We start from the raw sequence: 25514 nt of genomic DNA, 5'->3' as shown, positions 1-25514 counted from the left end.
CTTCTTGTCTCTGCCTTCCAAGCACTGGAATGGCTGGAGTCTGCTGTATATGGGTGCTGGGATACAAAGTCGGGTCACTATGCTTGTACAGCATACACTTGACTGAGTTGAACCGTGTCTTTAACACCCTTTTGTGTTCTTTTTTTTTTTAATTTGTATCTTTTTTTTTTACTTAAATTATACTTTTACTTATTCTTTGATGATTTCATATATTACACAATTTTTTTTACAAGGTCTCATTATGTAGCCTCAGCTGGCCTAGACTTTGCTGTGTAGGCCAGGCTGGCCTTGAGCTCATGGAGACCCACCTTCCTGTGTGTGTTGAGTCCTGGGATTATTAGGCTTTTAGCATAATGCCCAGCTATACAATGTATTTTGGTCATATTTATATGCAATTCTTCTTTTTTTTTTTATTACCCTCTCCTTCCCTCTGGAACACCTGTTCTCACCTCCATGTCTTTTGTTTTTCACAATCCATTGCGTTGAATTAGGATTGTATGCATGCACAAGGATATAAAGTTGTTTATTGGATCATAGTCAACACCCCCAGTGGCTACATCCTCGAAGAAATAGGGCTGTCTCTCCCCCAGAAGTTATTAACTCAATAGCCATCCAAGTATAAAGATAAGGCCCTACCCTTCCCATCCACCCTGGAATATTGACTGACTTGATCCTGTGCAGGTTTTGTGCAGGTAACCACTACTGCTATGAGTTCATGAATGCAATAACCTTGTCATACCCAAATTTGTAAAATCACATTTATTTATTTGTGTGGCAGTGGGGCAGGGAGGAGGCCGGGGACATATGTGCCACAGACTGTACAGAGGTCAGAGGACAACCCCAAGTAGATTTTCTCCTTCACAGTGTAGGTTCCAGGGTTCAAACTTGGATCATCAGGCTTGGTAACAAGTACCTTTACTCACTGAGCCATCTCACTGGCCCAGGGTATTTTGACAAGATCTCATGGAGCTCAGACTGGCCTGGAACTCACTATGACATAATACCCTTGGATTCTGATACTCTGCTTTCTGTTTTCTGAGTGACATAATTACAAGTGTGTCCCACAGTACCTCCCTTTTAGTAGTCAGTATTTTACTTTCCTATGTGTATTACTTATTGAAATGTCTTTCCATTTGAGAAGAATCCCCTTTTGCATTTCTTGCAGATCTAGTGAAGATGTGTTTGTTATGTGCAACTGACTTTATTGTAGTTAGGGGAACACTAATAACAAGGTGCATATATTTTTATATCCTCCATAAGTATTGGAGGTTACTACTACTCTTTGTTTTCATATGTGAACATAAATTTATATCTGGTTTTACCTCTTTTCAGCCTAAAGAACCTTGTTTAGTGTTTTTCATTGTGTAGGTGTTCTAGAAAGGAATTCTTTCAGCTTGTGTGTGAAAATGCTTCAATTTTGAATAGTAGTTTGGAAAGTTATGGAAGTCTGGCTTGGCAATTTTATTTCTTTCAGTGCTTTGAGTATGTCAGGGCACTGTCTCTTGGCCTTTGTGATTCTAATGTGAAATCAGCTTTTAATTTTACTCAGATTCTCAAGTCCATGGTGAATTATCAATCTCTTGCTGTTTTCAAGATTTGTATCTGTTTTTTTTCCACCATTTCCCCTATAATTTGTATGAGTGTAGATCTTTTACTTTTATATTGCTTAGAATTCAACGGGCTTTTTAGATGTGCAGATTAATATTTTCCTAACTATTGATACATTACCAGTTGTTACTTCTTTAAATGTTTTTTTTTTGCTCCATTTTTATCTTGACTTTCCTTCTGATGTGTCCATATTTTAAAAAGATGTCTAATATTTTCCCCAAGTCATGTTTATTCTCTTTATTCTTTTTTCCTGGTTGCATAATTTCTCTTACCGTCTTTGAGCTCTGTTTTGGAGTTTCTATTGCTGAGAAGAGACACCGTGACCACAGCAATTCTTATAGAGGAAAATATTTAATTGGACTTGTCTTACAGTTTCAGAGGCTTTAGTAAATTATCATCATAGAGGATGCATCGAAGCCTGCAGGTGAACTGGCGAGGTAGCCTTTCTTTCTACATCTGCATTGGCAGGCAACAGAAAGAGTATACTACCCTGGGCCTGCCACATCTGAAACTTCAAAGCCCACCCCCTAGTGACACAATTCCTGCAACAAGGCCACACCTACTCCTCCTAACAGCACCACTATTTATGAACTAATGGAGGCCAAAACAGCACAAGCTCTCTTTTGCCTGTTTAGATCTAGTGAGCCTTCCTAATGACTTATTAAATGTCAGTTATTTTACTTCATAGTTCCAAAACTTTGATCTTTTCCATTATTTTATATGTTCAAGCATATTTTCCTTTTGTTCTTTGAATTCAAATAAAGTAGATACTCTGAAGACTTTGTCAAATCTAACATTTTGTTGTTCTCATGGACAATCTGTACCATGTGTTACTAACTCCAGGGCACACATTCCTTTTTCTTTGCATGTACACATTTTTAGTTCAAAAGTGCAAGTTTTAGATAACCTTAGGTTTGACCACCATCTTGATACTGACCACAACGTCTTTTCTGAGAAGCTTGTTTGGCTGTGGTTGCCTGATTTGTTTGTTTAGTAGCTTGATCACACTTTTTTATTGAAGCCTGTTTGCACATAACATACAAAAACTGGCATCAGTCTTTAGAGGACATGGTATGTTGTTACCAGAAACTTCAGTGAGACTCATTTTTTTTTCCTTAAACATTTCCCTCCCTAATCTCTTTGTTAGGGTCAGTTTAACACTACATCCAGATGTTAGGCTCCATTAATTTTAACCTAACTCTCTCTAACTTGTTTGAAAATTCCCTGGGACATAAATAATTCTACCATCGAAGCCAGTGGTTCTCAGCCTGTGGATTACAAGAGCTTTGGATGGTTGAATGACCCTCTCACAGAGGCCACCTAAGACCATCCAAAAACACAGATAATTACATTACTATTCATAACAGTAGCAAAATTATAGGTATGAAATATCAACAAAAATAATTTTATGGTTGTGGGTCACCACAACATAAGGAACTGTATTAAAGGGCTGCAGCATTAGGAAGTTGAGACGCACTGTTGTAAGGTAATCAAGTTCAAGCAGGGACCATTTTTTGATACCAAATTTAGAGGTTTGCCCTGACTCTCCTTAGCACTGCAGCAGCTTCTTTCCCTGTTTCTCTCTGATGACTTAGCTAGGCTGTGAATCTAATAATGTTAATCTTATTGCTTGTTACCAAAGCCCCCTATTATTTTTTGGAAGAGAATCTAAACTTGCATTCATCCACAGTTGTCTTCAAACAAGAACAGTTCCTTTTGAGAGAGCTTCTATATTGTCACTTGAGTTTTTTATCTTAGCCATTCTGATGTATGTAAGGTGAAATCTCAGGGTCATTTTGAATTGCATTTCCTTGATGACAAAGGATGTTGAGCATTTCCTTAACTGTTTCTCTGCCATTCTGTATTCCTCTATTGAGAATTCTCTGTTTAGTTCAGTACTCCATTTATTAATGGGATTACTTGATTTGTTGCTTTTTAACTTCTTGAGATCTTTATATATTCTGGATATTAGCCCTCTGTCGGATAGGTGTTGGTAAAAATCCTTCTTTCCCAATCTGTAGGCTGTTGTTTTGTTTGGATGACAGTGTCCTTTGCTTTACAGAAGCTTTTAAGTTTCATGAGGTCCCATTTATTGATTGTTGCTCTTAGAGCCTGTGCTGTTGGTGTTCTGTTCAGGAAGTTGTCTCCTGTGCCAATGCGTTTAAGGCTTATCCCCACCTTTTCATTTAACAGGTTTAGTGTGTCTGGTTTTATGTTGAGGTCTTTGATCCACTTGGACTTAAGTTTTATGCAGGGTGACAAATATGGATCTATTTGCATTTTTCTACATATAGACTGCAAGTTAAAGCAGCACCATTTGTTGAAGATACTGTCTTTTTTCCATTGTATTGTTTTGGATTCTGTGTCAAAAATCAAGTATCCATAGGTGTGTAGGTTTATTTCTGGGTCTTCTATCCGATTCCATTGACCCACCATTCTGTTTCTATGCCAATACCATGCAGTTTTTATTGCTGTTGCTCTGTAGTACAACTTAAGATCAGGGATGGAGATATCTCCAGAAGCTCTGTTGTTGTACAGGATTGTTTTATTTTTTACTTTTTTATATTAATATTTTTGTATTTTTAAATAATTTTATAGATTCACTTGTATCCCAGCTGTAGCCCACTCCCTCTTTCCCTCCCAATCCTCCTCTTTCTCCCTCACCTCCTCCCTGGCCCTTTCCGAGTCCACTGAGAGGGGGTGTCCTCCTCTCCTTCCGTCTGGCCCTAGCTTATCAGGTATCTTCAGGATGGTTGCAATGTCCTTATCTGTGGTCTAGAAAGGCTGATCCTCCCTCATGGGGGAGGGGAAGCTCATGTGTTCATGTCAGAAACAGTTCCTGTCCCCCTTACTAAGGAACCCACTTGGATACTGAGCTACCATGGGCTATGTCTGAGCAGGGGTTGTAGGTTATATCCATGCATGGTCCTTGGTTGGATAAACAGTCTCAGAGAAGACCCCTGTGCTCATATATATTTGGACTTTGTGGGGCTCCCTGTCCCCTCTAGGATATACTAATTCCTCCTTCCTTCATATGATTCCCTACACTCTGCCTAAGGCTTGGTTATGGGTCTCAGCAGCTGCTTTGATACACTGCTCAGTATAGTCTTTCAGGTGCCTTCTGTGGACAGGATTGTTTTAGCAATTCTGCTCTTTGTTTGTTTGTTTTTCCATATGAAATTATGAATCCTTCTTTCAAGGTCTGTAAAGAATTGTGTTGTTATTTTGATGGGAACTGTATTGAATCTATAGATTGCTTTTGGTAGGATGGCCATTTTCACTATGTAAAGACAATACATGCTAGAGAGGATGTGGAGAAAGGTGAGCCCTTCTCCATTGTTGGTAGGAATGTAAACTTGTACAACCACTTTGGAAATCAATCTGGAGCTTTCTCAGACAATTAGGAATAGTGCTTCCTCAAGATACAGCTATACCACTCCTAGGCATATATCCAAAAGATGCTCAAGTATACAACAAGGACATGTGCTTAACCATGCTCATAGAAGCTTTATTTGTAATAACCAGAATATGGAAACAACCCAGATGCCCCTCAGTGGAGGAATAGATACAGAAATTGTGGTACATTTACACAATGGAATACTCAGCAATTAAAAACTAGGAAATTATGAAATTTGCAGGCAAATGGTGGGAACTAGAAAAGATCATCCTGAGTGAGGTATCCCAGAAGCAGAAAGACACACATGGCATATACTCACTTATAAGTGGATATTAGACATGCAATATAGGATAAACATACTAAAATCTGTACACGTAAAGAAGCCAAGCAAGGAGGAAGACCCTGGGTAAGATGATCAATCCTCACTCAGAAAGGCAAATGTGATGGACATCAGAAGAGGAAGAAAACAGGGAATAGGACAGGGGCCTACCACAGAGGGCCTCTGAAAGACTCTACCCTGTAGGGTATCAAAGCAGATGCTGAGACTCATAGCCAAACTTTAGGCAGAGTGTAGGGAATCTTATGAAAGAAAGGTGGAGATAGAAAGACCTGAAATGGACAGAAGCTCCACAAAGAGAGCAACAGAATCAAAAAATCTGGGCACAGGGGTCTTTTCTGAGACTGGTACTCCAACCAGGACCATGCATGGAGATAACCTAGAATTCCAGCACAGATGTAGCCCATGGCAGCTCAGTCTCCAAGTAGGTTCCCTAGTAATGAGAACAGAGACCATCTCTGACATGAACTGGATGGCCTGCTCTTTGATCACCTCTCCCTGGGGGGGTGCAACCTTACCAGGCCACAGAGGAAGACAATGCAGCCAGTCCTGATGAGACCTGATAGGCTAGAGTCAGATGGAAGGGGAGGAGGACCTCCCCTATCAGTGGACTTGGAGAGGCACATGGGAGGAGATGAGAGAGGGAGGGTAGGATTGGGAGGGAATGGGGGGGGCTACAGTTGGGATACAAAGTGAATAAACTGTAAGTAATATAAAAGTAAATAAATAAAAAGAAAAATTCTTAAAGAGAGAGAGATTCTGACTTCCCTGTCCCTTGACAGAATCTCTGCATTACTGCTCTGTCCATTTGGAGGCACAGTGGTCTATGATCTTTTCAACTTGCCACTTCTAGCATGGGACCCTTATCTGTCAAACAGTCTTGGGTGAAGGTGATAAGGATACAGCATTTTCAGCCTTCTGTTCTCAGAGTTTAGCCTAAAATGGGGATTTTAGCAGCAAGCTCTAGAGGAAGGGAGTGTCTACTTCCCAGTCACTTACTTGGAATTCACTCCCTTTTACTTAGAGTTGAAGAGGATGTGGTATGTTGGTGGCGTGCCCATTTTGGTGAAACGTATCTGTTGACTAGGTTGTAAGAGATTTGGAGATCTGTTTGCTTGGTGGTATTTTCATGGAGTATGGTATCTCTGAAGCTGAGCTGTGGAAAAAAGTGAGAAGGCTACAGTAGACTGGCTCAGATGCCACTGACTCTCCCTTCCCTCCATCATTTTACTGTCTTCATAAACAAATGTTTCTCTGTTAGACACCATCAGAACAATTTCTAGAGACTCTGAATGGCTCTTGAATTATTTGCATTAGTTATGCATGATTTACTGGAGAGTGAGGACAATGAACATTCCTTAACACCACTCAGAAATTGGAACATGCCACCACATTCTTGATTTCATGATTTATTTGTGTCTGTGTGTGTCAGACAGAGGAGGAGGAGAGGGGAGCAAGGGTAAGGGTTTTGGATCACCCAGAGCTTGGCTACAGGAATTTTTGGACACCTGGGTGCTGGGATCTGAACTATAGAACTGATTTTGAACTACATGATTTTGTAGTAAGCAACCTTTGACTACTGAGCCATCTTTGCAGCACTGCCATTTATTCTTCTAAGTCTATATGTGTCTTTACTTGATCTGATCCTAATTTTTTAACCACTTTTATACTGTCCCAGTTATATTTTGTGTTACATGGTAGGATTCACTTAACATCTAAATATTAGTTACCTTTTTTGAGGATTAAATGAAGTAATATATACAAAGTACACAGCCTATAGCATGAGGGACTTGACACTGTATAAACTTTACACATATTCTACCTCTGTTAGAAAGGGAATTTTGAAAGTAACATTAGAGAGTCCTTTAGTCAGTATGATTTACATAGTGTTACATGATTACTCTAAACAGTCTCTATGACTTTAAGAATTGTAAAATACTGTTCTCTTGGATTGAATTAGTGGTGCTTTTTGTGAGAATTTTATGACATACCTTAAAATGACAGAAGACTTCAAAGAATTAACTTTGTTTTCTGACTTAGATGAACAAGGTGAGAGTAGATCAGAATGTTCGAGCTTTCCTTCAGTTGTGCTTTGAATATAATCCATGCTGTTTTGCATGGTTGAAAGAAATGCAGAGAAAATTAAGATAAAAGTCGTGTTTTGATGAAGGCTTCTCAAGTTGTGATGCTCAGGTGAACTTCTCCCTTTGGGTCTCTAGGTGGCAATATCAAACCAGAAATGCTCACACGCACCTGTTGGCCAGGAGAACACTTTCAGCCTCCAAATTGGATGATTACATACAGGTGCCTTGTGTAAAATGTGGCAAAGTCTTGTTTGAATTTGAATATGTAATCAGACACCAGCTTTGCCTCATCCCCATATTTACATACGTTTGAATGGCCGCTTCTGTCTTCTGTGATTCACAGAGTGAGGTCTTCTGGGATTTCCCCTCTCTCTCCCCTGCTGACTTGCTAAACTACCTTTATGGCTCTTCTTGGGAATAACTGCTCCCTTGTAGAAATACCCACTTCTTCCCCGTGCTTTTGTATACCACCTGTCCATCCTTTCCACAAGGGAGAAGGTTAAAAAAAAAGAGCCAAAAGAGGAGGAGTGTGCATTAACCCAGCTCTGGACTTTATTTCCATTGCTGTTGTAGTGACTGCCACAGATACCCTGTATACTCTTCTCCTTAGTAATTGTCCTCACCTTCTTTTTATCATGGTTGCTAGAAATGATGACTTTGAACACCACCCCGCCCCCGCCAAAGAGGTAGCCATTTGCTCTGTGGGCAAGGAACACAATTAACAATTCTAAGCCTTAATTATGTTTTGTTTATGTCTTTGGGGAGTCAGGGAAGGCAGTAAGACTAACTAGTCCCATAGACAGTGGTGGGGACAGATGATGATGATGAATGTACCTATAATCCCAATATTTGGGATGTGAAGGCAGGAGAATCAGGAAATTAAGGCTGACATGGACTATAGGAGAATCTGTTTGCAAACAAACAAACAAACAGAAGCAGATAGCCTAATATTGGGGACTAAAAAAGGAGAAAGAAAAATAGGGATCATTCAACTGAGAGTAAGCTGCACCCCTGTGTTTTTCCATTGGCTAGAAGTCAAAGTTTTCCATGCCTAGTGCCAGTGTACCACAATTCCAAAGAAAGGCTGTTGGGAAGGAATAAAGTGGAAAGGAGGAACCTTTGACCCTCTGTTAGGTTAGGGTTATATTCATTCAAGTTAAAAGTCTGCACAGAGATTCTACAGAGACAGTTTTTGACATTTCTAGTGGGTGCATGTATGCGTGTGTGTGCTTGTGTATTGCGGTATGTGTGCGTGTGTGTGTGTGTGTGTGTTACAAAAGTCCAAGTGTACAGATCAGAGAACAACTCTCAAGAGTTAGTTCTTCCTTCCACTGTGAGTCTTAGGGATTGAACTCTGGTCAGTTGTAAGACTCCCACTCCAAGTACTTTTACCACCTGAGCCACCTCAATGTCCCCAGAATCACTGTTATATGAATTAGTTAAACATTCTCATGTTATTATGTCATGGAATAGTTTTCTCCAGGCTTTCAGCCCAATCCAGAATAAAACAGAACCCCAACCACCATAATTTCTATAAAACAAATATATACTGAATTTGAGGCAGCACTTATAAATTCATTATATTAGTCACATTGGTCTCCAAATGCAAGCCTTGAGCTTGGTTTGATGGTACACACTTGTAATCCCATCTGAGGCAACAAGATCAGTAGTTTAAAGCTGTCCTTTGATATATGGCAAAGGTCAGCCTGATCTACATGAAACCTGTCTCAAATAGCCAAAGCGGGGGGCAGAGAGTGGACAGATGTCTCAGCAGTTAAAAGCATTGGCTACTCTTGCAGAGGACCTGGGTTAAATTCTCATCACCCACATATTGGCCCACAATCTGTACCTCCACTTACAGAGGACCCTGCACCCTCTTCTGGTCTCTGGTACCATACCAAGCATGCGTATGGTACCCAAATATACATGCACGCAAGACACCCATACACATAAAATAAGAGTTTCTTCAAAGATATTTTAAAGTAAAAAGAAAACAAACAAACAACAACAACAACAACAACAAACATTTCAAGCCATATTAGTCTTTGGTATAATGATTATGCATATGTGTATTTTATTTGCATATAATATTTACTTTCTTATTAAACTTATTTGGTTAAAGTATGTCTTTAGGATCAATTTATCATGACAGACGGTGTTTCTATAAGACAATTTGGTTCATTTCATTAGTGACATTTTCTTTTCTCCCAAGTGGTTTGTTTTAACCCAAGACAGGTGTCTCATGTTATTTTGAAAAAAACAAAGTTAAATTACTTTATAATATTTAGCAAGCCTAGGAATTAGAATACTTCATGGAAAGTAATAGCACATTGTCCAGGAGCCCGTGCTATTAACTGCTGCAACTCTGACAGCAGTTAGAGCAGAATATAGAAGATTGACAGTCATTTAGACATAACAAGAAGATACAAGGCTTATTTACCAAACGGAAAAGAAATTAGGGAAGCTATATTCTTCAATCACATGTCTGCTCAAATGCACTTTCTTAATTATATTTTATAAGTGATAACTTTTAATGTTTCTTTAATCTTTTGGTTGGAAATTAAAAATCAGTTGATTATCCATTAAGCTGTAAATCATGGGTCCTAGGAGACTTTAAAGATGAGATTCTAGTCAGGCATGTGTATCGAAAGATAATAATGCATCTGCTGGCTAAATTTGACAAAAATCCTTTTCTATAGACAGGCAGGGTGTTGACAGAGACAGACCCAAGGTTTGGCTTCAGACCTGCATAATGAGTCCACCATACCCACTTACCAGCTATTAGCCTTCCTGGGCCCCAGTTTTCTCAACTGTAGAACGGGGGCTTAGCATAAAATGGTAGCTTTACAAGTCACATCAATTTAATCTAAACAGTTTCATTGGAAAGTAGGAGTAGATATTATCTGTTTTAATAAAGATTTGTTTTACTTTTTGTCATGTGTATATGTATGTTTCCGTGTGGTGGTATGTACACGTGTGAATGAAGGTGCCCATATGATACAGAAGAGGGTGTCAGATGCCCTGGAACTAGAGTTATAGGCAGCTGTGAGCTGTCTGATGTGGGTTCTAGAGACAGAACTCTGGTCCTGTGAAAGAGCAGTAGTATATGCCTTTAACCACCAAGTCTTCCTCAAGCTCCTGGTTTTATCTGTTTTATGGATGAGTTACTTGAGACTCAGGCTATACCCAGCACTTCCCCTGTACTGCTTCTAGGAGAACATGGTTATGAAAATGGTTATAACAGATAAGAATGATGATTTGATGTGACTGTCCATTTGTGAGCTAGCTTCCCCTAAGTCAGCTATTGTCAGACCTTTCGCCCCTGACGTTCATATGGTACTATTGGGCTGCTGTTGTGGTTGCTGAAACTACATCCTTGACTGAGCCCAGAAACTCAAGAAGAACGTGTTCATTTATAATAGGGACCACCTGTATGTTACTCCATTTCCAACTCTATTTGTACTCCACTTCTGATAGTAGTTTTCTTTGAAGCAATTTCACTAGCTGTGGTAACACCACATACTATATAAAGTATGTTCAATATAAAATATGTCCACTTTTTGGTAAATAAGTCTTGTTTGAGGTGACAAGGAATGTCTGTGAGGCCAGAAGTCTCAAAAGGAAGACTATCTTGCAGGTACTTAGAAGTTCTTGAATAGGAAAGCTATGGTTCGAAAGCACTGTTTTGCAGGATGGTGAATAGGGAAAGACAGTAAGCAAGGGGAAACACTTGGCCTTCTGAATCATGCTAGATAGGATATGATTAAGGCTTGGACTTATATGGTATTGGTGGGAATGGACAGGAATAAAACATCCAAACAAATCTGGAACTGCCTGAATATGTGCAGGTGACCAAGGAGTTTAAGTGGTCAAGGGAGAAAGCAAAGTTTCAAAACAAGTTCTTCTTTCTCTAATTGCATCTTTCTTTCCATTTCCTTCCTCCCAACTTCTCTCCCCTTTTCTTCTTTTCTTATTTATCTTCCTTCCTTCCTTTCTTCTTTTCTTCTTTTCTTTCATTCTTTTATGCAGCATCTTATTTTTTTTTATCCCAATCTTCCCTAGAAGTTACTATGTAGCTCAGGCTGACCTCAAATTCAAATTTCTCCTGTGTCCTGAGTGTTAGTATTGCAAGTGCTATCACACCTGGTTCTCTCTCTTTTTTAAAGTGCATATCAAGTGACCTTGCCATCCTAACCTTCCCTGATGGAGATAATCTGGAAAGGTACCAAAGGCTACAACAGCATCTGAGATTTATACATTTATAGGGCCAAGTTTAGGAAAAATTACTTTGATTTGCACTAAGATGCTGCCTTATGGAAGTATTCAGGTAGCCTGCAAAACTGTGCTCAGGTCTTACACAAAATGACCTAGTGGTTAGTCATACCAATATTATGGTGCCTGAATACAGCTTTTGGCTGTAGAACAGTACAGTGGAGTAAGATGAAGACATTATTGAGTTGTTAATCTTGGCATCAGACAAGCAAATAAATAGAATGTTTGAAGTGACCAAGAAAACATACTATTTTAATCTGAGATTGAGGTCATCTTATAGACTCTTCACCCTATCACTTGGGTACATAAAGGTGAGAACTTTTGTTTTGTTCATGGCTGTAGCACTATCCAAGGACAGAGTCTGCTCCCCAGGAGCTGCTCAATTGGTAAATGCTGAATGAGTATTTAACACAAGGGACCCCGAGTGTGGCCTATCATCATCTGCCCTATGGTGGACATAGAGATGTTGGCATTAGAGAGACAAATAATGGCTGCTTTCATTGTGAAAAATATAACACAGTAAGTTGATACTCAGCATCGGATATTTAGCAATATTGAAAGTATATTGATTATTTTTCTTTAGTGATGATGTAGAACGCTTCATGGAAAATCAAGGTGCGTCCAGCCCAGGTATCCTTATTTTAACAACAAGCCTCAGCAAACCATTTATGCGCCTGGAAAAGTATGTTACTCTCTTGCAAGAACTGGAAAGACATATGGAGGTAAGGAAAGACAAGCTTTAGCAAGGTCTGCTACCAGCTGGTGTCCTCTGTGCTCTACAAAACAGATGGTCTGCCTCCAAACAGGCTTTTCTAACAATACAGAAAACATCTTGGTTTCAAATTCTACTTGATCTGATCTTCACTCTTTCCTGGATGGTATTCTATAATTCCTCTTTATGCAACAAAATAAGATACCCTTTTTTTCCTGATGCAAAGTTATCATTATTCCCCCTTCTTCTCTTCCAGGCCTTGGCCCTGTTGCTGTCCTCAAGACTATGCCCATTTATTGATTTAGGCCAGTCATTCTCAAACTGTGGTTTGCAAGTCCTTTTGGGGGGTTAAACGACCCTTTCACAGGGGTCACACATCAGATATCCTGCATATCATATATCTACATTACAATTCATAACAGTAGCAAAATTATAGTTATGAAATAGAAACAAGAATAATTTTATAGTTGGTGGTCTCCACAACATGAGAAGCTGTATTAAAGGGTCACAGCATTAGAGAGGTTGAGAACCACTGACTTGGTTTTCTTTTGCTATCTTGTCTGTAGATGATGGTTCACTGGCAATCAGAACTACAAAGCTTTATTGTTCTGGTATATTAACTAACATTATTGTGAGAGAAAATGCAAACCAAAATAGAAAACATGATGACTAACAAAAAAAAAATGTATGTTGCAGATGGAAACACTGTGGACATTTTGTTCTCCAACTCTGGCATTCCTTAAAGATTATAAATGGATCCAATACTACTATATCACTGTCCATCAGTGTGTCTACACCAAAGTCCACTCACATTTTTGTTTTTATAAGCAAATTAAAATTATTTGTAATAATTGCAGTGCAGCTATAATCTTTTTTTAATATTAGGAAATGCAACAAGGTTTGATAAATGAGTATTAAATACCCAAAACACATTGTGATTTTAAAAAGCAGTCACATAGCCTTGAGCTGTTCTTTCATGATCTCTCGTGAGGTGTGGAGGCATGGGTGGGGAAGGATTGTCTTTATCCTAGTTGCTCTTCCTGTGTCTGGGGCAGGCTTTTGAGGTTTTAAAGGGGTTGATTATCTCTAAAGAAAAAAGGCTACATGTCACTGTTGCTTGTCAGCTTTTGTAAGTGTTGAGAACTCACTCTCTGCATGAAAACACACTCTCAGGATATTTGAACTCAGGATATTTAAAGTTGGAGGCAGTGGAGAGCTGGAAAGGAAATGCTGCCAGAGTGAAATTTCAATTAGGGCTCTGGAAGGTGTTGAACTCTGGATGCCTTTCCATATGCTAAACCAGTATATCTAGACTGTTTGAGGTTTGCCCCTCCTTCCTTATAAAAACCCAGAAAGCAGTGGCCTCTTGTCATTTCTCAGGGCTTCAGTAGGAACAACACTAAGAGCACACAGCTAAATGAGGGAAAAACTCCTAGGCCTTAGGTACTCCTCCGGAGTCTGCCTGCCTCACCTGTTTCTAGCCAAGCCTCGGTTTGGTCACACTGGCTTTGGCTTCTTTCTGATTGCCAACATCATATTATATACCCTCCCCCCTTTCTGGGAGAGTACCACTGGGCCATCCCCATCCAGATTTCTACTCAATTGTGAGGATCAGTTTGACCATGAAAGAGTCCATGCTAACTAACTTTCCATGCACAGAGTTGCCTGTGGCTTGAGTCAGACCTCTAGTCTGCTCTACCCTGTTTTCTACTTGAGACTGGATGAGCAGCATTGGAATTCTTACTTCTTCAGCTGAACCGAGGTACTCAGTACATATACACCCCTAGGTGAGGTATGCCCAACATGTCTATATCCCTTAGCATTAGGATCCCTACAGGATCAGTGATGTCCCTCCAAGTAATTATTTTTAACTATATTTATTATTAAATATCATTTATTATATTTCATTATTTCAAACAATTTTAAATTTTAAATTGATTTTGATCATATTCTTTCTCTCCCCCAAATCCACCAAGATTTCTCTTCCTCCTTACTCGATCAACTTCAAGTTCTTTCTCAAAAATCAAACCCAACCCCCCAAAACCTAGAAAACAGAATACAACACCCAAAAAGAAAAAAAACAAAAAACAAAGAAAGAAAGAAAAGAAAAGAAGGAAGAAAATGTAACCAAATAAAAGCACACAAAAATCTGTGGAGCTCATTATTTGTCAGAGAAATACAAAGTCTTACCTCAATTATGATACTTATAAGGTTCTTACTAAATATATGACGTGATATAACTGTCTTAATACTTAATAGTGCTTTGATAAATACTGAAACCCTACAATGTGTATATGTGTAAAACATCATATTATACACCATAAATATCTATAAATTTGCCCATCAATTATAAAGAAAAGATAGTCATAAACTCTAATTTTATGTGCAAAACAGTCAGTTGTATAATATAAACTAAGAATTCAAAAACAGAGCAGAATATAGGTTCCCAGTAATTCCAGTAATTAAGTGGTTAAAAAAAATTCTGGGGCTGGACAGACAACTCAGCACTTAGAGTGCATACTACTTTTGCAAAGGATCCCAATACAGATCCTAGCACCCAAGTGCTGGCTCACTGCTCACAACTGCCTGTAACTCAGTCAGCTCCAGAGGGATCCAAAGCCTCTGACTTCAAATACCTATACTTATGTTCTCTCTCTTTCTCTCTCTCTGACACACACACACACACACACACACACACACTTTTACGGTGGCCACACTTTCATCCCACTCTATCCGTCACAGCATTCATTCTCCTCTAATCCTGTTTTTATTATTTATCTCTTTTTAATGATTTCTTTTATCTTTAGAGATTATAATTACATCATTTCCTTCTTCCCTCCTTCCTCCATACCTTCTCATGTACCCCTTCTAGCTCTCTTCTAATTGTTGTTATGTACATATATACACATATGCTGATACTGTTTTTTTTTAAATGTCTTCCTTTGATAGGACACTCATCCAGATCATCAGAATATTCTGAAAGCAATCATAGCATTCAAGACACTCATGGTAGGTGACACTCTCAGATTGTCATTCTCTGTTTTGTATACTTTGTGATTTGTGTGTAGCATTTCTTTCCTTAACAAAGGTTCTCGGGATAGAAACAATAAGCTCTCGGGACAGTAGCTCCATGACTATTTCATTTGGTTTTGTTCTCCGCAAATCATGCTTACCTGTGAAGGTTTGCCAGGCTCAGGGCATAAAGCAATCACATTTGAAAGTCTTGGCCACATTAAGCACTGATGTGTAGGTGGGGGTTTTTCTTCCTTTTTCTTTGTCTTTACCCCTTTTGCTCACCCTATGTCTGTATAACTTCTCATTCACTGATTGGCATCAATATTGAATCTCACAATTGTGCCAAACTGTGAATTTGTTCTTTGCATATGAAAAAGAAATCCTTCCTAAAAGGAAAAGTACAACATACTAAAATAAAATTGCTTAATATAGATTGCTACCAGAGGTAGCTATAATCTTGCATCTTGAGCAGCAAGATTAACCTGTCTCCTTGAACCCACTGATGTAAAACCTTTTGATGCCATTTCAGAAGGAAAAAAAACAACAACTTTATTTTGAGTAATGGGTTAAGTTTAGATGTATTTGACATTTCTAAAGCATTCTGTGGGATTTGGACTGATGGTTGGCTTTTGATCCTTGCTGGAAAGTTGCTGCATAGCATTCATCATCACTTCACTTTTATTGCTTTTGAAAGATAAGTAACTGACACGTCAAGGGCTAAAGGGAAAGCTGAAGATCAGGCAAGGTGTTATGACAAATTTTCTCCTGCTGTCAGGCAAAAAGAGAAAAATACCAGCAGTTCTACACGGCTCAACTTTGTACAAGAGCTCACTCAAACCCATGGCATGGCATTTGTTGTAACTTGTATCTCTTTTAGTCAGTCTTATGTGAAAGAATATAGAAGGCCTTTGAAAAAAACAGACAAGCAAACAATACAACAAAATCAAGTGTCCGCCAGGTGTGGGGGGGTATGCCTTTAATACCACCACTTTAGAGACTGAGACAGAATGTCCAGTTTAAAGTCAGCCTCAGTTACATAGTGAATTTGAGGCATCCTGGGCTGCACAAGACCCTGACTGAACAACGACAGCAGCAAATAAATTAACCCCTCCAACAACAAAAAGTAAATGTGCTCTTTTTTGTCATGTTGTAAAACTTGCTTTGATAGTGGTAATATATTTACTGCAAATACACATGCTTTTAAAAATCTGTGTAATGTATTTATTTCTTAAAATCTTAGCTGAATGATGCAACAGCTTTTTATAGAAAAAAATACTTTCCAAAAGAATTATACTACATTCATTTGGATGCAGTAACATAATGCAACATTTGCTTAGACTTGTATTCACATTGCAATGAGTACTGTTAAATTACTACAAGATAACTTTAGTCTTCTGAAAGAGGTTTTATATCTATATATTTTCATACTCACATAGTATTGACAAACTGTTTTTTTTATTTGAATTTCCAGTTTAATCATCATGAAATCCAGTTGTATCTGTTTTCCCCAATCCTTTTAGGAATAAAAATAAGCTTAGTATTTTACAAAAATGTGCTGTTGCTCTCTAAACAAAGAACAGTGCGTGTTTTGTGATAAACTCAGTTTTATTCACTCTGGCATTAAATATTTTTGATATTCTTTGCTTTCAAATCTCTGGAAGTCCTTTTTGTTCATTTTTTTTTTTTTCTTATCATCAAGCTGCTACCTTGTTGGAGAGTGAGTATACATCGTGTAAATGAAATTGCTTTGTAATTATAGTCCTTTTTCACCATGATAGTAAAGGGCTGGTTGCTGCCCTGGCTCTACTTTATGGGGTTCTGCTCTTTGTCTCTCCAGATTCCTCATGGGGAGGGGGAAATACGCCCCTTCTTACCACTTTATCTTGATGCTTCAACAAAATGGAAACTATCTCCTCTTCCTATAACTTTGAGAGGCTCAAAGCTAGATAGTGTGCTTGCCTGCCAGGAACATGGATGGTCTTATGATTCAGTGTAAAGGATAAAGAGAAGTAGTGAAAAGCAAGGAGTCAAAAGCCATGCCTTATTTTGAATTTTTTTTGGGGGGGGGGGTCTAAGAATTTTTCCCGTCTAACTTGTACAAATTCCCATTGCACCATGGTTTGTTTGTTTGTTTTACATCTATAGGGGCAGTGCCAAGATCTGAGAAAGAGAAAACAACTGGAATTGCAGATCCTTTCAGAACCTATTCAGGCATGGGAGGGAGATGATATTAAGACCTTGGGAGCTGTGATCTTTATGTCACAAGTAATGGTGCAGTATGGAACCTCTGACGTAAGTCCTCAGCATTGCTTCTTTCACATTTCCCTTCATTTATTAGTACTTCTGCCAAGGTCAATATGAGTGGTGGCCAAGGGAGTAGGAAACAAAGTATAACTTTAAGACACGTTTAGATCGTAATATCAACAGACATGGGTGACTTGTGAGATACAAAACATGGCAGATATAATTTAGACCTGCTAATTTTCAAAGATCCTAGGTATCTGCATGGAAATGTCCTGTACGCAGCTGTTAATGCACTCTGGAAATGTAGGTGAGAGGTTGTTGTTAGAGAGAGAGATGTGGATGTCTCTGACAGATGTACCTTTCTAAGAAGTACATATCCAAAGAGAAGTACAGAGGTTGAAGATGGATTATTTCTTTTAGGAAGAGACCAGGGTAGGGCACAAAATTTGATCATGTCACCTGGTATGATTTATTGGGTGTTAGAGTTATCTCCTTTCTCTACAAACACCTTCCTATATCCACTGACATGCTTGTGGCAGAGATTCATTACTTTCGGTTAATAAGCAATCTCATTGAAAATGCAGATACCCTGGGGAAAGCTAATACAGCGAGGGTAACTATTAGTCATTCACATCTTTGGGATGAAGGTAAAGAAGGAGGTACTATTGTGGGGCTGGGTGGAGGACACAAATAGGAGAAAAGAATTGGGAGACTGCGGTGTCCTTGAAATTCCGGGAGGAGCACTTGAAAGTGGCCAGCAAGCCAAGTGCTCTGGAAGGTTCAGAGGTCAAGGAGTATGAAGACCCAAAAGAAGCCATTGGATTTTGCTGGAAGGCAGTTATTGATGACTTTGAGAGAGCAGTTGAGGAATGCAGTTAGGGAGGGATCAATGGAGAGAAAAATGAAGGCAGGGAGTAATTTGGCAATAAAATGTCAAGAAATGAGATATTATGAATAAGGAGCCACATGGGATGAACAAGGTCCTTCAGAAAGCAATAAGCATATGTTAAAGGTAAAAGAGGAGAACCTAGTAAAACAGGAGAGGCTGCTGAAGAAGAGCAATGTTTGTGGAAGGAAAACTGGCAAGAGAGCAATCTGAAAGAATAATGGCTGTCCCCACTGTGAGCTCTGAGGGTTTACTCTACTCAAGTGGAAAGGAGAGTGAGGAGACAGCGAGAGGATAACTGAGTCAACTGGAATTTTTGCATCTACTAACTGTGACTCTGTTAAGGGGGTCAGAGCATCCCTCAAGCATTGTTTACTTCAGTACAATAAAAAACGTAGTTGACAGTAATACATTATAATATATGTTAAAGGAGCTAGAAAGGAGGATTTCTTTTCACCTAAAAGCAGTTTATACATTTGACATTTGTCTGTTTGCTTGTTGTTGTTGGTTTTTTTTCCATTTGTTTGTTTTTTTTTGCATATACACATGTGGAGGTCACAAGACAACTGTTAGGAGTTGGTTCCTCCTTCTACCATGTGGGTCCTGGGGATCAAACTCGACTCTTCAGATCATCTATCATACTTGTTATCAGACAAGTCTTTACCAACTGAGCCATCTTACTGGCCGCATAATGGATTTTGTGCTTGCTTATGATGAAGAAATGATAAAAGTTTAAGATAGTTTAAGATATGCTAATAACTTGGATTTGGTTAGTACGCAGTGTATACAAGAAATTCCATATTGATTCTTATAAATGTGTACAAATCTCTTTTTAAAAAAATAATCTACTTTAATCTTTTTAAAAAGATTTTTCTTATTATGTATACAATATTCTGTTTGCATGTATACCAGAAGATCTCATTATAGATGTTTTACAAGCCACCATGTGTTTGATGGGAATTGAACTCAGGACCTTTGGAAGAACAGACATTGCTCTTAACCTCTGAACCATCACTCCAGCCCCATGTATGAATGAATCTCTTATGCACCATCCAAACACCTATGAAATTGGATTGGGAGTAAATAGGCAGTGGAAGAATGTGGATTTAGTGTGTACAAGATCCTGGGTTGGATTTCCAATATCATTCACAGGGACCAAACAATGGACACCACTTTAAATTTTTTTTTATTTATTATGCATGCAGTGATTTTTAGATGGTTAGGGGCCACCATGTGGTTGCTGGGAATTGAACTCAGGACCTCTGGAAGAGCAGCCAGTGCTCTTAACCTCTGAGCCATCTCTCCAGCCCCCAATCCACACCATTTTAAAATGTAAAATGTATTTACTTATTTGTCTTCCATGCCAGACAGTGGCTATCTCTCTTAATGTTTATGTATGTGCTGACTTGTCGTATGGGTGCATTTGTGAGGAGACCAGAGGTACACAGCAGATGTCTTCTTCTATTACACTGCCGTTTTGTTTCTCACTGAATTTGTAGCTTACTGATTATGTCTATACTGGCTAGCCAATGAGCTCCTCAGATCTACTTGTCCACAAGCCGGCAGAATTAAGAATGTTGGTAATAGGTTCTTGCTGCTATGCACAGAATGTACATGGTTGCTAGGAATCCTAACCCAGGCCCTCACGCTTAAACAGCAGGAACTTTACCTATTTGAGCCCATAATTATCCTCGTATTAGTGGTTAGAAAAAATTTGATGAAAGTGAATATTAGCAGACCATACATTTCTTTTTTTAATTTTTTTATTTTTTAATTCTTTATTAATTACACTTTATTCACTTTGTATCCCCCCTGTGGTTCCCTCCCTCCTCCCATCCCAATCCCTCACTTCTTCTACCCTCTGCATGCATGCCCCTCCCCAAGTCCACTGGAGAGCAACAGAACCAAAAAATCTGAGCACAGGGGTCTTTCCTGAGACTGATACTCCAATCAAGGACTATGCACGGAGATAACATAAGACCCCTGCACAGATGTAGGACATTTCTTATCTGATGAAAGTTGTTTCACTTTGCTACTATTTAGGGTAAAGTTACATTTTAGTTCTGTGAACGTTGAGAGATGGCTTTGTGTCCAGAACTAGTATGTCACACTGGGGCATAATATGTGTGAGTTCTTACCCTCACACACTCGGGAATAATGAACATACTTATTTGATGCTTCTGACTTGGCTATCTTTTTGCAACTCACTGCCAATGCTCAGGTTGATGATTATGTAAGGTCTGCATGTCAAAGCATTTTAAACAAAAGCAGTCCAATTTATGTTATCCTTTTCCTGATTTTTATTCTACTTCAGGAAAAAGAGGAACGGTATTTGATGCTGTTTTCAGATGTCTTGATATTGTTGTCTGCAAGTCCTCGGATGAGTGGCTTTATCTATCAGGTGAGTAGATCCATATAAAACAAATTATCAAAGGTCAGATGAGAACAGGTTTCTGTTCAGATGTGATATATGCACGATGCCATTAATAGTTCAAGCCTGCAAAGGAAGAATGTTTTGGCTTTTCACTATAATGAAACCGCTTGTAAGAACATGTGGTCTTGAGACCAAAGACCTTTGTATTAGAATTCTGCCCCAGAAATCGGCTGTTCTGCTTGTGAGCTAGGTCTCTAGATGTATAAGTAGATATCTAAGTCTACAATTGGATAAATTAGCCTCAACAGTTTACAGACCCATATCATAACTGCTGAGAAATACAAAACTGGCGCTTGATCCCCTGGTTGTCATTTTGCAGCCATGGTTCATGGTTTCAGTTTGTAAGATGTCAGTCCTAAAAATGCTTCAGAGAATGAAACCTCCCTTAGGCTGCTCCCAAAATATAGATCATTATGCTGTGGTTCTGTGTTATATGTAGTCCTAGCCATTACTCCCTTTCATAAGTTGTGAACCTCTGATTTTCAGTTCCTATGAAAATAAGCTAGAAAGTCAACTGTTTTGTAAATCATGAGCTTAGGGTTTAAGTTGTATTAGCCAAATGCATGCTTCTCTCTTGCTTTCTTAACTGTTTGAAACATAAACTAGGGAAGCATTACCTCTTGTCCAACTAATGAATATGTCTTGCCGTGTGATTTGTGAGAGGATCAAAAGTCTGAGAGAAATATGTACAATCATAGAATTAATAGGAATATTCTTTGTCTAGGGAAAAATATCAACAGCAGGAATGGTGGTGACTAGATTAGATGAAATTGAAGGGAATGACTACACATTTGAAATCACAGGTAGGTAATTGTCTCCTTTTCATGTGGCTAGTTCAAATCTTTTTTGGAATAAAGCGGAGCTTAAACAAATAAATGATATTACTTTCTCCTGTATAGTTCATCAGCACGTTTTATGGGGATATGACAAAGCCCGTTCCATTTCCCAGAATAACTAGAGTAGACTGATAAAACCACAAAGCTTCCTCGTTATTTACTAGCCTCTGCTTTGCCATTACTCTTCATCTTCTTTTGCCTAAGAGCTATTTGTGAGAGCTATAACGGTGAGATAGACTGACCTTCTCCTCTGTCGTGTGGTCCATGGTGGCCAAGAAGCCAAAGGTACGGCCTTCCATCACCATTCTTACTATCAACCTATAAACTAGCAAGGTTTGCTTCTGTTCTATGAAGCTGTGCAACTTTCAATACAGATTGAGCAAAATGTACAGTCGTCCTACTTCTTCCTGACATCGTCCCTTTTGCCAGGCCTCTGTGATTTACTTGTAATGGCTGTACTTCTACATGGATGTCTTAGTGGTGAAGACAGGGTTAATATCCCTAGCCTTATCAAAACCTCTACTCACCAATAAGTAGCCTCAGTTTGGGTACTTGCCTACAGGTCTTTCTATTAGTTTCAACTACATGCTGTTCCATCTTTGAGACTGGGCAAAAAGAGACAATATTCTTAGATTAAACTATGGACTAGATGGTCAGTCGATACACTTATGGTTTCAGTTGCTAGTGTGTTTGTAGTGAAATTTTCCACTTATGTCTAAGATTCTGCAAAGTGGTAGGAATCAATTGACAGCTTTAGAAATAAAAATGAATAATCATTTACTATATCATCAAAACTTCCCTGTTCCTAATATTGAAGTTTGAAAGGAGGGTTATTTCATAGAAAGGAAGATGCTGAAAATAGATGTTCGACTGAAGTGTTTGTAAGACAGATCCTTACCTTTGGGTCCTAAATGTTCAAAATTGGGTGATGCAGGTAGCATGATAGAGAGAACTGTGGTCTATTGCAACAATAACGAGGACTTCCAGGAATGGTTGGAGCAGCTCAACAGACTGACCAGAGGACCAGCATCTTCTAGTTCATTGTCTAAGACCTCCTCCTCATCATGTAGTGCTCATTCTGTAAGTAGTCCACTGGGATTGTTGGGATTACTGAAGTATTAAGCTTATTGAAGTTTTTGTCAGACTTTGCACACAAAGACTTTCAAAAATCAGTAGCAAACATGCCATTTGATTTTGGGTGGACTCTATTTGTAGATTTTGAGGTACAGTTAAACCTCACTGATTCTAAGTTGTCATCATTGTGAAGCCCATTGAAATGAATAAAACATTTCAGTTAGGTGTGTGCGATTGTATTCAGCAGTTTAAAGGTACTCCAGCTAACTACCAAATACCCTTCTAAAATGTTTTCATGATAAACAAGACTTACTTGTTTTATAACTGTTATTCTCACTTAATCATGTGCTAAGTCAAAGCAGGGAGTTCGCTTCCCTGAGTGCTTACACATTTCCATGTAATCCCACTCATGCTTTCACATCTGCTCAGTAACTTGCATGAAAGGTAAACTATTAGCAATGCTATCCTCTGAGTTCTCAGAGATCTAGAACTTGTGCAATTGGAATTAATGAGATTTTACTCTGCTGGCTGGGTGAAATGGAAGCTTTCCTCTGCTGTCTGGTAATACTCAAACCTGCAATGCCAACATTCCTATTTTGAGTGCTGTGTGTTGTGGTGGCAGAACACAGGCTTTGGGTTCAAATCTTGTCTTTGCCAGTTACTAGCCAGTTTGCTGAGTTGTAGTTTACTCTGATGAAATAATCCATTTAAGATTCTGTTTGAGTGCCAAACACAACACAACACTGAAACCCAAATGCTTCCACTTTTCTTCCTTACAGAGGATAGATTTCAGCCTTAAGTGGAATTGCAAAGAAGAGAGGACAGTATCATGGGACAAAGAGCGCATTTTGTGCTGGTCCTTAGAGATCCCATAAGCTTATGTAGAGACTGTGACTTTTCAACCGGACACTTTCACTATTCCATAGTCCTCCTTTCATGCCTGGGTGTGCTGATGCAATGAAGTTATTTTCATTCTCTCGCTGGGTGGTACCATGTTGGGTTCAGATGGCAAATTGCCAGCATCTCATGAAACATTTTCCCAGTCTTTTAGCTCTGCCGGACAGTCCCGAGGACTCTTGGAGCCTCCTCAAATTTTAAAACCATGGAGTTTAAGTTGCCTACGACCTGCACCTCCCCTTAGACCATCAGCAGCACTAGGTTATAAAGAGGTAATTTTTCTACATATGGTATAAAATGCTTATGACAAGCTAATTTTAGAGCTTATTGCAAATAGTTCAGTGACACTATGCTAGAATTTATGAAAGCATATATATATATACTGATATATGTGTGTGTATATATATATATATATATGTATATCAGTCTTGAATTGTTAGACTCAGTGATTTTTTTTAATTTTACATTTCCCTGTTCGTCATATACAGACATTGATGGAACTGAACAGTTCAAGTGAACTGCCTGTTTCTTCAGTTCTTTCAAGTGCCTCTGTTGTCTCTCTACATGGAGAGAGTAATTTTTTTTTCTTTTTGTGATTAAATTATTTTTATAGTAATTACAGTTTATTTACATTATATCCCAACTGTAGCCTCCTCCCTCATTCCCTCCCAATCCTACCCTCCTTCCCTCATCTCCTCCCTGACACTCTTTAAGTCCACTGATAGGGGAGGTCCTCCTCCCCTTTCATCTGACCCTAGCTTATTATGACTATTCTTTAGAGTTGTTAACTATGTATACACATCGCAAACAAGAAATACGTAATTTAAAGTTTCATTTCCAATTGAAATATCTAATTCTGTATTTTGTAGCATGTTGATCAATGAACCCCAATCAGTAAAATATCATAAGACCAAGCCAAGGGTCTCAACTATGAAAGCAATGTTTGCTTTGGTGTGAAGGATAAAAGGATGTAATGAAAGAACTGTCTTTTTTCAGAGAAGCTTCTCATTAGCAGCCACCCACACAGGACATTTGATATTTGCCTAGTGTGCTGCCCAGATAGACCATGGTCAGGGTGGCTGAAATTTTGCTCTAGAAGTACAGTGTAAGGCACATCAGTCACTAGCTACCATGACTACACAGTGTTTGTTACTTTTTCCATCCAGTGAGGTTTTCCCTTTTATTTATTTCTAATTATTTTAGATCTCAGAAAAGATGATGCTCATTTATTAATAACTACTCTTCAGGTATGGTGGTATGAAGAGTAAGTTGCTGACGGTTATGAGATGAGCTTTAGAATTTTGGTGGAAAGGCATCCATTGGGTTTTGATCTTGGAGACTTGGCTCAATTTTCAGTGTATTTGGATTGGAGCAACTATGCTTTTGCTCCAGTTAATTGCCACCTTCGTCTGTCAGTGCAGCAAAATATAATAATAAGTAGACACTGGAGGACTTTTTTTTTAACCCTTTCAGCTGGTGTAAGAGGAGACATGACTCTTAAGCATACTCTTTTAAGTAACTCTATTCAGAGTTTGCATAGGAAGTGGCCCCACAGATTTGCTTTGAAATTGACCTGCAACCATTCAGCTTTCTTTGATTACTTAAACCAGGAGTGCCACTTCATAGTAACCTAGTCCTGTTTGTAATAATGGACATTTTTGCAACTGTCAGTTACTAAATTCATACCAAGATGAGCTCTGAAGGGTAATGTTGACTTA

The 25514-nt window shown here is 38.8% G+C and overlaps 1 protein-coding gene across 6 annotated transcripts in view; it reads left to right on the top strand.

Annotated features, from left to right (window-relative positions):
* The window catches only part of Arhgef6 (Rac/Cdc42 guanine nucleotide exchange factor 6), a 121620-nt gene that overhangs the window by 83897 nt on the left and 12209 nt on the right, over positions 1–25514 (top strand). For 4 of the 6 annotated variants that reach the window (XM_060375787.1, XM_060375786.1, XM_060375789.1 and 1 more), the window contains 7 exons: positions 12282–12420; positions 15360–15419; positions 17571–17717; positions 20870–20956; positions 21714–21796; positions 22764–22905; positions 23943–24068. In XM_060375787.1, coding sequence (XP_060231770.1) covers positions 12282–12420; positions 15360–15419; positions 17571–17717; positions 20870–20956; positions 21714–21796; positions 22764–22905; positions 23943–24068 — 784 coding nt within the window. Of the gene's footprint in view, positions 1–12281; positions 12421–15359; positions 15420–17570; positions 17718–20869; positions 20957–21713; positions 21797–22759; positions 22906–23942; positions 24069–25514 lie in introns of all 6 variants that reach the window. The other 2 variants (XM_021658313.2, XM_060375788.1) reach the window with 2 other exon arrangements.

The sequence above is a fragment of the Meriones unguiculatus genome, chromosome X (genome assembly GCF_030254825.1).
Source record: "Meriones unguiculatus strain TT.TT164.6M chromosome X, Bangor_MerUng_6.1, whole genome shotgun sequence".
In the NCBI taxonomy this organism is placed as follows: domain Eukaryota; kingdom Metazoa; phylum Chordata; class Mammalia; order Rodentia; family Muridae; genus Meriones; species Meriones unguiculatus.
This window is presented reverse-complemented; position numbering and strand designations above follow the sequence as displayed.